General features: G+C 45.2%; 2 protein-coding genes across 3 annotated transcripts in view; one reads left to right on the top strand and one right to left on the bottom strand.

Annotated features, from left to right (window-relative positions):
* Positions 1–383: 383 nt before the first annotated feature.
* On the top strand, positions 384–11,040 carry LOC307082482 (nucleus accumbens-associated protein 1-like). 2 transcript variants are annotated; one of them, XM_079746075.1, is made up of 8 exons: positions 384–543; positions 3,899–4,031; positions 4,298–4,630; positions 4,941–5,586; positions 5,937–6,107; positions 6,207–6,312; positions 6,637–6,734; positions 7,492–11,040. In XM_079746075.1, exons 2-8 carry the CDS (start codon positions 3,906–3,908, stop codon positions 7,815–7,817), a joined length of 1,806 nt encoding a protein of 601 aa, XP_079602201.1. In that variant the 5' UTR covers positions 384–543; positions 3,899–3,905; the 3' UTR covers positions 7,818–11,040. The 2 variants fall into 2 exon arrangements, with proteins under 2 accessions (XP_079602201.1, XP_079602200.1); XM_079746074.1 differs by having other exon boundaries at positions 3,896–4,031.
* A 7,654-nt stretch (positions 11,041–18,694) lies between these two features.
* The window catches only part of cacna1aa (calcium channel, voltage-dependent, P/Q type, alpha 1A subunit, a), a gene marked incomplete at its 5' end in the record, with an annotated part of 89,087 nt that continues 88,916 nt past the window's right edge, over positions 18,695–18,865 (bottom strand). Inside the window, one exon of the mRNA XM_079746904.1 lies at positions 18,695–18,865. This exon is cut by the window's right edge and continues 805 nt beyond it.

Here is an 18,865-nt window from a genome sequence, read left to right as displayed (position 1 = left end):
TCTCTCTCTCTCTCTCTCTCTCTCTCTCTCTCTCTCTCTCTCTCTCTCTCTCTCTCTCTCTCTCTCTCTCTCTCTCTCTCTCTCTCTCTCTCTCTCTCTCTCTCTCTCTCTCTCTCTCTCTCTCTCTCTCTCTCTCTCTCTCTCACACACACACGGCCTACTTTCTCATCTCGCACATGGGTGTGGGGTCGGGGGGGGAGGGGGAGTCGAGGCGAGAGAGGCGGTTTCTCTCGCTGCTGTCGCTGTGCCAATGCGCAGTCTACGTCGTGGGATAGGTCTTCCAAAATCGAGGCTGCGCTCAACGCGATCATGCGATTGAGTGACGAACGCGTCATGCCTGCCCTTTCCCTCTGCTGTTGTGTGCGATCGGTGACTCTGTGTTCCGCAATCCCCTTCGCCTTCACCGTACCGCCCTCGATAGCTCTGCTGTCGGCAATCAAACTTCGAATGAATGGCTGTCAGTAGGAGCGAGGAGAAGCGGGGAGACAAGGAGCGGTGCCCCGTCCAGTAAAAACGCTCTGCATCGACTAACAGGCGCCGTGGGTGAGTGTGTGTCTGACGGGTTCGTCTGAGGATATCTCCGGATTTATTTGGCTGGCTCGGGGAAAACGTCTGTGTCGGAGATTCGAGTCAGCGCTGGCGATTCGGATTGGTTGGGAGCGAAGATAACTTGTCTTAGTCTTTAGCTAGCCCATGTCATTCGGAACATGGGTCCAGGTTGGCATAGTTAAAACTTCTAAAAATCAGGTTCACCTTGATCGGCATTTTGGTTGTATAAAGCTAGTGGATTGGGCTCTTCTCTAAGCAGACCATAAAACTGGCACTTTCTTTTAAAGCAACGTGTTCCTTACTTATGTGTATTCTAAAGAATACAAATGCGAATGACTCGGTCGTCAACAATCAACGTGTCAACGCTAGATGGTTACTTTTCATGGAGGTTAAACAACATTGAGCACTGTCTGTGTCTAGCCAACCCCCGCTCAGTGCCGCACTGGTTCCGTCTGGCTCGCCCTCGGCTGCCTGTGTGTCCTAGGATGACCTGTTGATGTCGTAAAATGGAGACTGGCATGGGGGACGAGTCCCCGCCACCACCATCCCAAATATATTTCGTGCAACACTTTAATATTCGGGGACGGACAGTGGATGTCATAATGACACCGATAGCCCAGCTGATCAAATCTAACTGTAATTCTATCTTCCATTGCGGAATTGTTTCGAAATATTGTGTGTGTGTGTGCTTCAGTGTCTGTCGGGCGGGTGCGAGAATGCTAGACGTAGAGCCCAAAATTATTTAACTATATGTTAGCATAGCAACTAGCTCGCTCCACGGGCCCCGACGACGGGAGAAGTCATATTTTGTAGAGAGAAAAAGTATGATAGAGATCAAACACCCCATGTTGTATACAAAATTGGGCAGTCTGGACGGACTTATCATTTTACTTTATCAATCCTTGACATCTACCGGGAATCAGTCGCCATCCCCTAGTCGCCCCCCGGCCCGTGCAAGCAGTGGAGCAGTCCGCGCGGGCAGACTGACTGCCAGCGGAGCGGTCACTGCCGGTGCAGCAGTATAAACTCATCTATTCCCCATTGATCTTTCGACCATCCGGTCAAACGACTCTGCGTACTTTAAATACGATACGATGGTCCCACAAAGGGGAAATATGCAGTGTCAGACTGACGGTCTATGGCACAGCTTGTAGTTGATAACGCTATATTCCGTTGTTGGTTATTTTCGCTCAAAAGCGACTGAGTCGCTATTAAATACTGTTGATTTTAGAGACTAGTTATTTTTTACCAGTGGCTTGACGAAGCGAAACCCTTCAAGCGTACCCGGGCTACGTTGGAGTAAACAATAAAATACGTTGGCATATAAGACCCAGGGAATGCCCACATTATATTCCTATTAGTAATTATCACACTAATATTTTTTATTTTAATTTTTAGGCTCTAAAAAATATGTAGTAATCTACAACAGCATCTCCTAGAACTAAGTGTTTAAGATGGTTGACCTACTACTCTCCTTCTTGGTATCGATTCTGTGCTTGCTTCATATGAGATCATGGGGTGAAATAGAATTATTGACCGATACTTTAGGAAGGAAACACAGAAATTCTTGATTGAACTTTCCTTCTGAAATGTGTGTGTGTGTGTGTGTGTGTGTGTGTGTGTGTGTGTGTGTGTGTGTGTGTGTGTGTGTGTGTGTGTGTGTGTGTGTGTGTGTGTGTGTGTGTGTGTGTGTGTGTGTGCGCGCACACACACACACAGTGTGACTCACTTGCTCAACTGTAAACAAGCAGTATTGTTTAATGTGTGTGTGACTCAGTGTGCCTTTTGTGGGTTTGTTTCATAGTGTGGGTGTGTGTGTGCATACATCTGTGTTTTAGTATGAGAGAGGGGGGAGCCTGAGAAGAGACAAAGAGTGTTTCTCTTCACTGGGAAACTTGGCTATCTCCCAATTGAAAGGCTTTGGATATGATGGGGGGGTGCTAAGTGCTAACGCTAGGTTTTCTCCAGCTAGCCATACTGCAGTTGCTTGTATGCTTAATACAGGGTGAGGCATGATGACAACAATGTTAACTGTTGTTGGCATTGCCAGAGATCCATATTTGAACTTTCTGTAGCTTTCTTCTAAAGCGACTTCAATTTATTTTTAAAGATGCATGCCACTAATGAACAGGTTAGCAACTTTCTCAGGAATGCTCAGCCCTGGAGTCGAGACATCCTAACTAATTGACTGTCCTACCTATTAGCCAACTATATATGGTCGTATTACAATGTATCCATGTCATAATTTAAGCTACATTTCTTAAAAAGCGAAAGAGAGGGACATATAATTTCTCAGTGTGTGAGCAGCATCCTGCTTCATGCATGGATGAGCCGTTCAAACAAACCTATTAAACTAGAAGAATGTAATAACAGAAATGTAAGAAAATATGGTGACAGTGTAATGTGTACCACTTTCACAGTGTATGTCACTCTCCCTGTTCTATATCTAGAACAGCCACGGTGAGTGTGCTTCCATGTTAAATGCATGTGTAATTTATCAAGACTGGGATATGACATGACAGAGATTGCAACAAGAAACATTTGCTCTGCAGTGTAACCTTTAAATCCCACCTACTGTCTTTTGTACACCGTGCTTCTAGAGCGGTTATTACATAGGTTTGAAACCTTAAATTGCCCTGCATTCTCAGGGTAAAACCGACAAAAAATATTTGGTAACTTTAGCTTAAAAGGACAACATTCATCTAAGGTCCTACTAGAAGCTGTTCCACAAAAGGGAAGCGAGACCGGCTTGTTCTGTTCCCAGTATTGAATGGACACATGGTATCTGCTGTTTGTTTAGATGGCACACATTTGCTCATAGAAATAAAAGAACATGACCCAGTTATCTAAGGACACAGGGTTTTTATAGCCCATAGAAAATGGCGACCAAGCAAGCTTTTACCATGTGTGAGCACACTATGTCATTGGTGATGTCTACTTACCCAGCCTTGAAGTAGATACAAAAACTTTTTTCATACAAGGAATTGCTATGGTCTACACAGAATTTAATGTTCTTGGGGGAACAGACTTTCATTTAATTTTACCGCTTTTGAAGAGCTCCCATAGATTGGCTATGGTTCCAAATATAAAAACATCTGGATGATATTTATTAGCTTTTCTATTTACATTGTGTGGGTCAAATTTGATTGTATACTGCTGCTTTGCATTTTATTAATATCTGTCTATTTTCTTCCCTTCCTCATTTCCTTCTGCCCTCTTGCTTTTCTTCATCCCTCCTTTCTTTCTCTCCTCTCTCCCACACTCCCTCTCTCTCTCCCTCCCTCTTTTCTTTTTCCATCCTTTCTTCCTATCACCCTCTATCCTTTCCTTCCTTCCTTCCTCCTAGAAGACACACCATGGCCCAGACCCTTCAGATGGCAATCCCAAATTTCGGCAACAACATCCTTGAGTGTCTGAATGAGCAGAGGCTACAGGGCCTCTACTGCGATGTCTCCGTGGTCGTCAAGGGCCACAACTTTAAGGTAGGCCAACATTCATTTCAGAACAAAATTTTCTCTTCCCAATTCCCTGTTTTATTCCCAAGCGTCGCTGCACATCATCAAGCATTCTTTTTTTATTTATCCCACTATACGGATTTGATATAGATCAGAGTGTCAGCTTCTGTTTTGGTCAGCTCCTACCCTCCATAAATGCAAAACTCAACCCCCAAATCCCTTGAATCCACAGAAAGCTGATGAAACCACAAATGCCGAGCTTCTCTCACCTCGTCCTCTTCTTTGTCCCCCAGGCCCATCGCGCTGTGCTGGCAGCCAGCAGCTCTTATTTCCGGGACCTTTTCAGCAGCAGCAGCGGCGGCGGCGGTGGTGGCGGTGGTGGCGGTGGTGGCGGTGGTGGCGGTGGTGGCGGCGGCAGTGATAGTGGAGATAACGAGGGTGTCCAGAGCCCCCTGGTGGTGGAGTTGCCCCCTGCCGTGCAGCCCCAGAGTTTCCAGCAGATCCTGGCCTTCTGCTACACGGGCCGCCTCAGCATGACCGTGGGGGACCAGTTCCTGCTCATGTACACGGCGGGCTTCCTCCAGATCCAGCAGATCATGGAAAAGGGCACCGAGTTCTTCCTTAAGGTATGGCACTCCCCCTGGTCCCCAACCCTCCTTCCAGGGCATGCAGAATGGAGTGGCGTGAGTGGCAAATGGCCAGACACTATCATTGTAGCGTCACGCAAGCAAACAAAAAGTGTTCAAAAGATCAAATCATTTAGCGACGAATAGATCAACAAATGGGATCTAGTCTTTTGAGTCAGTTGCGGCTACTGAGTTCAAGGTGTGCCTCCAGTCCTCAGCCCAAAACATGTGCTGGTGTGGAACAGGCGTCCCGATCCCTCTATACTATCTAGCGGGACTATCATGCGTTCCGCTCTTTCCCTCCCCCAAGGTGTCGTCCCCCAGCTGTGACTCCCAGGGCCTCCAACCGGAGGAGGCCCCGTCCTCGGAGCCCCAGAGCCCCGTCACGCAGACGAGCCGCCCCGCCCCCTGCGTCACGCCCCTTTCCCGGGTGAAGACGGAGCAGGCGTCGGGCCAGCCGGAGGCGTCGGCGCACTCGGTGGTCTGCTCACCGGTGGCCAAGCGGCTGTGGGAGGGGGGCAGCAGCCGAGACGGGGGCTCAGGCGGCGGCGGCGGCGGCGGCGGCGGCGGCGGGTCGAGGAAGGCCGCTCGCTTCTCGCAGCAGGAGGCCATGCGGGGCAGCGCCATCCAGAGCCCCCCCGCTGGTCTGGGCCTCGCCGTGGGGATGGGCCCCGCTGTTGGAGGCGCACTGGCTTCCATGGTGACGGGCGGTGGGATGGGCAACAACAGCAACGGTGGCGTCGGGCCAAATGGGAGCTGCGTGGCAGTGGGGGCGGGGCTTGGCCTGTCGGACGGCGCGAGCCCCGGCACAGTGAGCGCCTACGCCAGCGACTCACCCGTCAGTTACCACGAGGAGGAGGAGGAGGAGGAGGGAGCCGACGAAAGCGCCGAAGAGCAGTACAGGCAGATCTGCAACATGTACACCATGTACAGTATGCTGAATGTGGGCGTTGCGGGTAAGGCCCAGACGCCACAGAACAGATGAACACTCAGTCCATGGCCATGCTGTCTGTGGCTGTAGCACATGCTAATGGGGCGCTAGGCAGATTCTACCTTGATAGACTTTTAACAGATGTTACTTTGAAAGACTGAACCTATACAGACTTTTTAGAGATGTAACCATTATAGACTCCACCTTTGCAGACTCCTTACAGATGTAACAGTTAATGACAACCTTTCCAGAATTTTTACAGGCTTTACCTTTAAAGACCTAACCTTTTTCAAGACCAAACCTTCACGTAACCAGCCTACTGATAGACACTTTACAGACCGTACCTTAACAGACTGTCCTGTGCGTCCCTTCCAGCTGCAGGCGAACGGGTGGAGGCCCTTCCGGACCACACGGAGACACGAGGGCGGATGCGGGGCCGAGACCTCACCTGTCTCCCCACCGAACTCATCGCTCAGATAGGGAACCGCTGCCACCCCAAGCTGTATGAGGAGGGTGACCCAGCTGAGAAGCTGGAGCTAGTCTCAGGTGTGTGTGTGTGTGTCTGTGTGTGTGTGCCTGTCTGTCTGTGTGTGTGTGTGTGTGTGAGAGAGATGTGAACTGGTTCTGTGCCTGTACTCCCGGCAGGCACCTCTGTGTTCATATCACGGGCCCAGCTGATGAACTGTCACGTGAGCGCGGGGACCAGACACAAGGTGCTTCTCCGGAGGCTGCTTGCCGCCTTCTTCGACAGGTGACTGCAAGCACACACACACATAGCCTCCAAACAGCTATAAACTCTAAACACGAACATACACCCCATATGTACCCCCCCCACACACACATTGCTCACACACACGCAAACCAAAACAAACACGGGACCCATACACACTAACAATAGCGGACGCGTCTTCATTAGATGAGACCCCGACCTTCACGTGCTCACACACGTACTCATACACGTGGTAACTAGTTAAATTGTAGAGGAATAGGATGCAGTGTGAGACGCTTTCATTTCACATGCGTCCTCCACCTTTTTGTGATTCCTCTTGATCATTTTGTTGTCCGCCATGGTCAGGAACACGCTGGCCAACAGCTGTGGAACTGGCATCCGTTCATCCACCAATGACCCAAGCCGTAAACCTCTGGACAACAGAGTCCTGCATGCAGTTAAGTGTGAGTATGGGAGGGTGTATCTCTCTCTGGACTTCTCTGTCCTAAGAGTAAGACTTAATAATAAAATATCAATATTAACACATTTGTATTTGTATATATTAACACACAGCTGGCTCTCCACCGTTCCTATGGAGCAAAGAGAGACGATTTTAGAGACCATTGGGAGGGGCCCCTAATGGCTCAATTCAAGCGAGTGACTTTTGGATATGTAACTACTGGTCCATTAAGAGCTCAGTTGACACAAAGGAGCATGACCTTTTTAAAATAAATTGCGCTATAGTCTTACAGTCATGGAAGTGAAATCAAAAAGAGGGCACTATGCACGGTCCTATTTTTAATCATTAGAAAGCTGAATTTGAATCAACCATCCAGTCTTCCACTGGTGAATGTTTGAGGAGCAGTTCCTCTTGGTGACTGACCACTAGATGGCGATGTGTACTATTGGAAGTCATTGTCAGCATGATAGGCAGACCGGACAGGCATGTCTGCATTGCAGACAGTACCCTCACCCTTAGTAATTTATTGGATCTAAAGGCCAATCACATTCAGAGCTATATTCTTCCTGGTTCTATGTTATAGTGTTCCTGCTCAAAGACAAATAACATCTTTTTCACAGAGGAAAATGTTTTTTATCTCCGTCATGGAGTCAAACATGACTGAGTTTCACAAAAGTTGCCTGGGATAAATGTGTCTGCTAAAATTAAAATAAAAAAATTACGTTTGCCTCCTTCTTCCCCATCCCCTCCTCTGACACCAGATTACTGCCAGAACTTCGCCACCAGCTTCAAGGAGAGCGAGATGAACGCCATTGCGGCGGACATGTGCACCAACGCCCGCCGCGTGGTGAGGAAAAGCTGGATCCCCAAGCTCAAGCTGCTGATGGCCGAGAGCGACGCCTACTCTGCCTTCCTCGCCGACGGCGTCAAGATGGAGGACGACCACCTGGGCGGCGACCCCGCCTTTGACCCCGCCGTACCCCTGGAGGTTGGCGGCGGTGGAGGTGGGGCGGTGGAGTCAGGGGGCTCCCCTGGGGAGTCGTCGTTACAGAGCTTGGGCGGGGAAGGTGGGGGCGCGCTGTTCTGAGTGTTTTTGCCTCCGTAGTTTCTCGTGGGAGCTTGACGACATCAAGCAATATTCCACCACAGTTTGCTAGCTCTTCCCTCTTACTGGCCCCTCCCTTACCCGCTGTTCCTCCATGGCCTCCGCAACTGGGCTTTCCCGCCAAAAACGGACTGTAACAACATCGCTGCATCTGGGGACAAGAACAGGCGGTCTTGTTCTCCAAATACCACAGGAAGATACTACAAAATTCTGATCCCGCTGATCTCAAACATGCAGTCCATCGGGGGGCAAAGGAGATGGGGAGCGTAGGCCACTCGCCTCTTCTTCCGATGGACGCCGACGTCACCCCACGTCTCGATCATCTGTACACTCCTGCATATAAATAAATAGCATTCCTTTGATGGATGAGCGTGTGCTCCCATGTAGACTTCTGTCCTGGGGGTGGACATGGATGGAGGGATAATGGATAGAACTACCAGTGGGTAAAAAGAGTATTAACTTGCTTGTGGTTTTCCCCCGTTTCTTTTATCCTTTCTAATTTTATAACAAAAAAAAAACCAACGCCAAATATTCTTCCTGATCGCTATTACTTTTCAAATCTTACCCGAAGAAATCAATCAATGAATGTTTGACGTGTTGCACATTTAAAGTTGGCCATGTTTGAAGCAATGAAACGGTATGAGGGGTCGAGAGTGTGCTTGCGTATGTACGGGAGTAAAAGACAAAAATGAGGCAGAGTGTAATTGTAGACCCCTTCCAAGAAGATTTTTGGTTTAGTCCTATTTTAAGGAGATACAATCTATTTATTTAGTGCAAAGCCATACACTGTGTGTGTGTGCGCCGAAAGAGAGGGGATTATTTAAAATCTCAACTGATGCATTTTAATCGTGTGTTAAATTTTCGGTTTTAAAAGTGGTGTTGTTGAAAAGCAAAGATATATTTTCATGAACAATGTGGCATAATTGTTAGAGAGAGTTTTGACTGTTATCTTTCAGCTACAATTAAATTACTGTATTTTATTAAGTTAGCTAAAGCATTTGACACCAACAGTTTCTTAATTATATACATATAAAAAATGTCAGTAGTAGGCTGGTTGGCTGACTTTGCCATCCCCAAAGTTGTAATCAATTATTGATTAAAGGAAACTATACAACTCCCAATTATACAATACTTTCTTTGGAAAAAAGTATTGTGCTTTGCAATTTAAATTGCAACACAAATGCTAGAAGAACAGAGTGAAGTCAAGAAGTTATGCGATCATTCCCCCCCCACCACTCAATATAAGGAAAATGGACAAATGTGGTTGCTTTGTGTGTGTGTGTGTGTGTCTGCATCACCACCATGTAACGCCTTGTCCTTAAAGGGCAGGGGTTTTGGTTGTTGTGTGTTGTGTGTCTGCATAACACCTTGTCCTCAAAGAGGTGGTGTTTTTTGTATTCCGTTGAAGCTTGCTGCCGAGCTCGACTGGACAGTGCACTTTTATTTTATTTTGTATAGTTAGTGAGGAGGAGAACCTGCACCTTAGTTAGATGAACAGGCGGTCCGCACACCATTTACTGACGAGGCTGGGGAAGCTGTGTGGAGAGAGACACGTTTTATTTTATTTTAATTATTCTGCCTGCTGTTTTGTGTGTGTGTGTGTGTGTGTGTTTGCGTGCATGTTTTTGTTGAGTTCTAACCTAGCTCTGTAAGACACTTGGCACAAACTTCCAATGCAATAAATGCAGAGGGCCACAATGTGTGTGTGATAGTTATTCGTGTGCCGCATATCCTCTTTTGTAATATTGATTTTATTATTTGGAGGGTTGTGACGAAACATCTACAATTTAGCAATGTGTAATATTGTGTGAAACTTTGTCCGTGGGAAATTGATGATATATGTTGTGTACTGTAGCACACCAGGGTCATAAAAATATCCAGGTCCCATTCAGAATTATTTTGGCAGGTTATTAAAATTAATAATAAAAAAAAGACTTACTTGGTTGAGACATTATCAGTGTTGAGCGGACTGAGATGCATTTTTTTTAACATTTGTTTGTTGTCATTTTACTATTATTTTTTTCTATTTACTTAGTAATATGTACAAATATTTCCTCTGCTAATGGCCTATAAAGATGAGGGAAGAAAACTGACGTTGTGGTGTAATAGAAAAGTTAACTTGATTCAACACAAAATAGAAAACGTAAGTAATATTTTACTTTATTTGAAGTAAGGGAAAAAGTAGTACTACTTTGCCTCTTACTCACAAGATAGTTGATATTTAGTCGACGATGTTGCACTTAAAAGCAACTGCCATGATACATTTAAGAGCTTTTACGATTGGTTGCCTGTAATTTACTTTATGTGAATGGTTGACATTGTTTCAGTTTATGTAATTTATTTTTCTATGCATTTTATTTTCAACATCTAAAGGGCCCACCTCTGTAAGAAGTCAACCCATGCACAGCATGTACAAATGGTGCCAACAAGGATGATTCAACAAGAAGCCCCATGTCACTACCACATATTACAACATACGTTCTACTTGGTTTAAAACCTTTCATGAAAATTCGACCCATTAAAACCCATCCTGTGCCCTGTGATGTATGCAGTGTTTCACAATCCTTCTGGAAAATATCTTTACTGATGGCCAAGGTGAATTCAGAAGGCTGATCTTAAGCAATTAACTTAAGTCCATAATCATGTCCAACAAGACCAGACCTGGTTAGATGTATACTTGCTAATTTGTAAACGCATTTGCTTTTGGGGTGAAACAAGAGGTGGCCTAAACACTAACCAAATTGTAGTTTGTGCACACATTCCTCTCTGTGTGTTAAGAGAAATCAACCTACATTAAATAAAATGTATGGCATGGCATGGGGAAACTTTTTCACTATATGGTACATATATAAATATCATATATACATGTATAGGTAAATACTGTATATTGTATATAAAGTCCACATGGAGATCAGAATGTTTGTTGTGATATCACAGCATGAGGTATATATATTTACCAAGATACTGCCTTTACATTAATGGCTGTCTTCGCCCCTGCTCATTGGTCTCTGTAACCCTGTAGCTCCGGTGCAACTCCCATAATGCACATTCTCTTTCCGTGTTCCAAGTGCCAATATCTTTGTGAAACCCCTGTAACTGTGACACAAACTTAACGTAATTGCACATTAACTAATGTTAAATAAACAAATGAAAGTCATAGACTAACTTTAAACACCAATAAATGAAATGAAAACATGTTAATAAAGAAAAGGTTTGTAACAATTTGGGCTACTGGGCTACTGTTTTATTCCGGTAGAATTTATTTTGGTTCATCATAAATTATTATTGTAGTCAGAATTGTGTATCGGAATTTACATATTGTTAGATTAGTTTGGTTAACCCCGTCATAATATCTTAATTTAATTTATGCTCCAAACAAATTAAATAAATTATTAACTATCAAAGACACTGAACACTATTGAAATTATTTAAAACGTTAACATTTGCAAAAGGATCATACATTTATCTTTTAGTCATGGATATAGAGGGGTAAAGATACAGCTGATAATCCCCACAAATGCATATGAGCGTAACACCCCCACCCATAAATGCAATCATCTAATGCTTTCATTGTATACAAAATTGAATACAAGCAAACAAAATTATCTATGCACAAAGTTATCTTTCATAACGGATGTATTTCCATTAGATATATCCTAAATGTAAATAAAATTAAACCGTGTCTATTTTTTTAAGTATTGATCTGTAGTGTAGTGATATGTATGATTTGGTAGCCTATAATAACTATTTTTTAAATGCAATGTAGAAATTATGTGCATAAATTCACAGATTACCTGTCCCATACAGAAAAAAATCTGTTTTGTAAAGATAACCTTATGATGAAAAATAATTTATTGTAAGATACTTCATGGGGGTAAAACATTTGGCTTAATGCAGCCTGATCAATGGAATAAACATTGTAAAGCATATTTTCTATCCTTCTAGAAGCTTTCTAGACGCCAAGCAATGCTGTGGTATCACTCATTAAGCAGAGTATGCACTGGGGGTGTTTCTTGACAGAAAATATATTTTACCGTCCTGGGTATCCACTGAACAGACCATCGCGGTGGCGTCACGTGTTTTATTATGCTGATTGTCTGGTGCTTGTCAGGAGCCTGTCAAGCCAAACTCCCACCCACGGAAATTGATGTGGGCAGCTAGAGGTCCAGACTGATCTGTATAGCAAAACAGAAAGGAAGGAGACGTGATCAAGATGGTCTCCAGGCTATCCCTTAATCGCTGCACTGATGTGGCCTCCTTCTGGAGTCGAGACCCGCCTGAAGTAAAAGACTTGTCGCCACCTTTCACCTAACACTCTACCCTTCTACTCCCACCCAAAGGGCTTCAAGAGCTCCTGCGGTACCTCGGCTCTCTCTGTTTCCCCTCTCTGACCATCACTTTGTTGCTTTCTCTCTCCTTAAAGTCCTCCCTCCTCCATACTTCTCACACTGTCACTACCCGCCTTAAGCTGAAATAGCTCTCCCTCTACTTTCGCCTCAACTGCGCCTGTAGCCAGGGGGCGCCAGTATGCCAATTCCCCGCACAAGGTTATGATACATAATGCAAAAACGCTTCGTGGCGCAGATGTTTTAGTTTTTTTAACTGCTCGTGGCGCCCCCAACGTGTCATGAAAAATTTGCGCCCCGGGCAACTGCGCAGTTCGCCCGTGCCCACTACCATCTCTAGAACAATTCCCTACTGTCCACTGAGGAAGAATCTGGAAGACACTCTGCTATCCTCCCTCTCCTCTTTTTTGGCTCCCTCTGTCCCTTCCACTCCAGAGAAGTGCAATCCTATACCTTCTCCGGCTCTCAGAATCTCTGCGATCTTGTAGAGCAGATTTCTTGGCAGCTGAGAGGAATGAAAGAGATCAGACTGTCAGACCAAATCAGACCAAAATCAAGTCCTCTGCCTCCAACCCGAGGAAACTGTTTTCATTGTTCTCTTTCCCTGCTCTACCGTCGGCCCTCCCCTTGCTTCCTCCCTCACAGCCGATGACTTTGTAACCACCTCGCGGTGACAGTTGCTCCGTGCCGCCAGAGCCTCGTCCCTCTCATCGGTTCTCATCCTCCGCAACCTGTCCGAAACATTCGACACCGTGAACCACCAGATCCACCTTGCCAGTCTGCACTATCCTATTTCACATCCTAACTGATGAATTGAAACTATCAGGTCACATGGAATGGTTCCTTGTCCAAACCCTGCACTCTTGACACTGGTGCACCTCAAGGCTCAGTACTGGGACCCCTTCTGTTCTCCCGATATCCTTTGGCTCTGTAATCACATCACATGGTTTCTCCTATCACTGCTACGCTGATGACACTCAACGATTCCTCTCTTTCCCCTCCTCTGACTGAATCCTGATTGCAACACGCATCACAGAATGTCTGGCTGACACCAGCACATGGACGACGGCCCAACCCTTGAAGATTGAGCTTGACAAGACTGAGCTCCTCTTTGTGTCAGCAACAGATAGCCCTCACATGGACTTATTGGTCACTCTTGGACGTTGCGGTATTTCCATCAACAACCACAGGAAACCTTGGTGTGGTAGTGGACAATAAATTCTGCTGCACCGTAAACATCACTGCGGTGGCGCTACAACATCCGCAGCATCCCAGCCCTTCGTCATGAGGGAAGCAGCTCAGCTCCTGGTCGAAGCACTCGTCATCTCCTGCCTAGACTACTGCAACTCACTCCTGGCTAGGCTCCCTGCTCTGCGACCAAAACTTTGCAGCATATCCAGAATGTTGCAGCACACCTTGTTCAACCTACCAGAATTCTTCCATGTGACCCCCCTTTTCTGTCACCTCGATTGGTTCCCTGTAGTAGCTTGCATCAGATTCAAGACGATGATATTGGCATACAAGGCGGTCAATGGAACTACACCTGCCTACCTCTAAGCGTTGTGAGACCACACACCAGAGCTCAACCGCTCCGCCCAACTACCTTAGCTTGAAGCCTGGTATCACTATAGCTAAGAGCAACCAAGGTAAAATTACATGAGTCACAACTCTTCTCTGCTTTGGCACCTCAATGGCGGAACAAGCTCCATAACAATGTCAGGACCACAGTCGCTCACCAGCTTCCGCAAGAGACGCATGACTCACTGGTTCACCTGGACTCTGAATAGCCTCCTCCCCTACCCCCCACTGCCCCTTCCCCTCCCTTACTCTCCTAAAAACACCCCTCTTATGCACTTATTGTATGTTATACTTCCTGGCACTAAATGTATGCACTTATTGTATGTTGTACGTCCTGGCACTTAAAAGCAATACTTGTAGCTTGTGCAGCTTCTTATCCTATCCTGAACCATGATCTTCTTTTGATCCACAATAAGAGTCGATGGCTGCAGATAGGGCAGCAGTGAAGCTATCTAGGGAGATCCTGTCAGCGAGAAGATCACCAAAAAGGGGATACTAATCTGCCAGGACTGCAGTAGTTGCAGTGGCCACATGAGGGTAAGTAGCCTTGGTCAATATTCTTCCTCTCCTCTCTAGTTTGACCCTAGATTTACAAACCTCACTCCGTTTATCTGTGGTTTAGACCCAAAGCGCACCCTGCTATATTAACCTAGCCCTCTGTATCCCTCCCCATGATCATGCTTTCATTAAGCAACTCCCCAGTAACGTCTTCCAGGCATGAAAACGTTGTGAACACTCACCACACGTTCATACTCATCCGTACACGACTGTGACCACTTCAGCTACTTCAGTCTTCGCTGTCACCATGGCGCACATCCCATTAGGCAAGGGGGACTTATACTTTGCAGTGGCGATGGGAGAGGTGCAGGACCTGGTGAAGGCCTGCCGGGCCAACCTGGAGACGGACCGGGCAGTCAATGTGAAGGTCCTGCTGGCAGGAGGAGCCACGTCAACCGCTAGCTGTTAAAAAACAAGCCCACCAAGGTGCTGTTCCCCGAGTTCATCTCGGACGAGGAGCTGGGCGGTGGCGGTGCAGAGATCATAGTTATCCGCTACACCACAGGGCGCAAGAACATGAAGGAGGTGAAGGAGAACATCTGTGGAGGCCCTGGTCTGGTCCATCCACGCCACTCCTACTACTCCTCCTCCATGTTGTGGATCCTTCTGAGACTGCTTTACCGAGACTTTCTGTTCAGCACATGTGCTAGGGACCCAGGTAGTTCTGGGATAATTTACTTTGAAATGGCAACTGAAAAGGTTTTCCTCATGTGAGAACTGCCCTTGCATCATGAAAGGGAGGGGTCAACTGGTTGCAGGTTGGATTCAGCAGTTGTAAAGAGAGGGCTAAAAATAGCAAGATTTTGAAAACAACAAAAGAAATGTCCTCTCTCTCCCTGCTACCTCCCTCCCTATGTTTATACACCATTGACCATACACCAAGTGTTGCATTTGTAATTTCTTAATGAGAAAGACTGATATCCGTCTCATACTGTTCCCCCATATCAACATGCATTTATGCACATCTTCGGTAATATAAGATGACTTAAAACATTCACATAGAAATGTATAATGAATTAGATGGCCCTTATAAGCCACACAGATAAAAAACGATCAGGCATTGACGCAAAATGTGCATTCTCTGTTTTCTTCTTTTTTTTATTCCTTCAGAAGAATAATGTTTGGAATTACAAAAATGCACTGGTAGAAATAGCAGTGATATAGGGTTGGGAGTGTGGCAACGAGAGAGAGAGAGAGAGAGAGAGAGAGAGAGAGAGAGAGAGAGAGAGAGAGAGAGGAAGTGAAGTGAAAGATTAAAAGGTTATAAAGCCGTCATCTTCGGATTTGGTCTATAGCCTCCTGTCTCTTCACAACAGACATCATACATAAATAAGTTGAAGGGAGAAGAATACAATTTCATCATCTGGACTGGACGTTCTTTTCTTTATTATTATTGTCATTATTGTTGCTTAAAAACAGCAGTTCATTTTTTGTGTGGTGTCTTCCCCGAACATCATCGTTTCACGCCTCAACACAGTCACACGTCACATTTTCCCGTACGTTTGAACACTTTTTTTGTGATTTATTTTTTATTAAACTTGTTAGTTTTCAAAAATAGAAGGAAAAGGGAAACATGTTGCTTTTTCTTTTTTTTAAAAACATCTATCTATATATTTTTTTGTTGATTGTTAATCCATTTAAATTCAATATTTCTGCTTTCTCTTTTATGTCCTGAAAATGACTGTTAACCCACGGTGTGGCATGCACATAGCACATGCATTTCTGGAACTAGGTTATTTATTTTTTCATATTTTTTTGTTAAAAAAAACTTTTTTTCAACAGCGAGTTGTACATTGCTTTTCGTGTGGTTAATGTTTTAATGTGTATCTGGCTGGCGAAGAACACGAAGTACTATCTATGGTGAACAGTAAGGGCGTGTACACATCTCCATTAAGTGGCGTGCACACAAACACACACACACACACACACACACACACACACACACACACACACACACACACACACACACACACAATAGTGATATTTCCAAAAAAAGACAACTATAAGTAGTACATGGGTAATGCAAGTTAATGGGGAAAAATACACATTGTGCATATAAACACATTCACACGCACACATACATACAAACCAAATGAGCTACATACATATTGTGTTTTTCTCTCTCATGCCCAGTGTAGTGATATGAAAGAGTAGCCTTCAATGATGGTCCTCTTAGGAGGATGCAAAGACACTATACTATCCAGTTTCTTGGTAGTTATGTTAGTTTTTGTTGATTTCTTCTGTGCATTCTCTGGTCAACATGTCGTTTGTCACCAAGGAAATGGCTGGATACAAAACTGATCAATACAATTTGGTCTTTGTCAATGAATGTATCAAAAACTGCTACTATGTCTACGACTACTACAGTTAACCGCAGTGATACTACACATTGAGAAGGAATTCACTTTGTCCTGAAGTTTAATAGTTTTTATAATATTTCTATACGTTCAACCAGTGGGGGAAGAGAAGGCTGCAGTGGACAGTGGTGAAAGAGTGTTTTTCGAGGCACTCAGAAAAACGTATTGACACACAAGGGAAATTACATAAGCTTACTGTCGCGTGTACGCACACACACGCTCACACACACACACACACACACACACACACACACACACACACACACGCAATGTCAGAGTAGTTGACTATGTGGGCCACTGTAGCAGGCACAGCTAACTAAGAGAGGCATTAAATAATTTATTAACTGATCCTTTATGAAGCAATGTTTATACAGGATGCAATATCCTGTGTAATGTATCGTGCCATTAGAAAACACAAACAATGTGTACTTGATTAAGCAAAAGATAAAGCGTATTTGTAGTGAACTGATACGGATAACAACCAGAGCAGTTAACCTAAACTCAAGTTAATAGGTTACAGGAGCGTATTGTATGAAGTATATTGTATATTGCGCTATCTACAGGACATAGCTGGAAGTGCGGCCTCAGCTTACCCCGTGACCCCAACTCTTAAAAATAAATGTAACGTTGAAAGTAAATGATCAATCTACCAACAGCCCAATAAATACCGTAATGTATCTTGACAGTACATCCTACATATGCCCTGTTTGGTTGAATGTGAGGCCCATCCCAACCTCACCACAATACAAGCTCTACCTTTTAGAGGGACAAGACTTTCCCATCTCATTACAAAGTTTGTGTGTGTGTGTGTGTGTGTGTGGGGGGGGGTTAGAGTAAGTGAGGAGGGGGTGGGTCACATTCTCAGTCAACGTCGTATCAGTCAACGTCAAGAAAAGTAAAGCAAATAGAAAATATAAAGGAGGTCAAGAGGAAGAGATTCTCTCTCTCTTTCTCTCTCTCTCCATCTCCCTCTCTTCTTATTTTTTCTGTCTCTACCTTTTTGTTCTTACCCCAAAACCCTGGAAGACTTCTGAGCCATTTTGAGCCGGTTTGTGAATTTGATGCCACAGTGGAGACTCTACGTGTTTTCCTATTCAACCAAAAATACAAACAATACAGAAAGAGATTTTCGATCAGAGATTGAAAGACTGAAAGGGAACGTCACACACACACACACAAAGAATTCAATTCACGTCACACACTTCTGTCCCTCTTCTGTGTGTACCGTCTCCTTGTTCCACTTTTCTTCTATCTCACTTTTGTTTTCTTTATTTTTTGAATCATTCATGCAGGATGCGCCATTTTGTGAGTCTTTTAAGGAACTAAAAAACAAGGCGCGTGGGGTTGCAACAAAGTCAAATAAGTACAAGATTCTGATGTTTTGAGAGAAGAGGAGAGGAGGAGTAGGCAGTCGTGGAAGAAGAAAAAACTGTTCAGTTTTTGTCCGTGTTTATGGGTGTACAACAACACAAATACACACACACACACACACAGACACACACACACGCACTCAACACATGCACGCACACACAGACAAACACACGGGACTGGGGTCAAGGGATGGTGCCCACCTGACTGAATTCCACCTCTTCCCCTCCATGGGGAGGCGGGATCAGGTGCCCAGGCCCCTCCCCCTGTCCAGGATCAGTCCTTATTTGGGAGTAAACACAGATGATAAAACTCATCAATATTCCCTCGAGTCGGGATTGGTTGGGATTTTACCTTTGTTCCTTCTTTTTTGTTTGCGACTAACAGATGTAGGTTTCCAGAAGCAAAAGAAACAAACAAACTGAAAAGTGGTCGATGTATCCCGTCGCCGGCCGGGTCTCTGAGAGGAAACTCGACGTTGACATCTTGTTTAGTGGCTGGAGCTCTTCCTAGGAGCCAGAAGGAGCCTTTATTTTTTAGGACACACAAAAAATGAATAACCCCCCCCCCCCCCCCTCTCAGCCCCCTCCGACACACCCTTTTGCTTTTGTTCCACTGTCTCAACAAGAGGATTTCACTCGAGGCGCTCCTCTACCACATCTGGGTTCTCCGCCGGAGCAGGGCCGAGCAGAACGGGGACGTCACAAAACCAAAACGGACCGAGGCAAAAGCGCAAGAATCATGCCTTGCTCTGGAACCTCAGTCCGTCTGTCTCTCGCTCCGTGCCCGTCCGTCGGCACGCTGGTCCGCCTCCTGCCCCGGA

This window comes from Pollachius pollachius (genome assembly GCF_949987615.1).
Source record: "Pollachius pollachius genome assembly, chromosome: 11".
NCBI classification, from domain to species: domain Eukaryota; kingdom Metazoa; phylum Chordata; class Actinopteri; order Gadiformes; family Gadidae; genus Pollachius; species Pollachius pollachius.
This window is presented reverse-complemented; position numbering and strand designations above follow the sequence as displayed.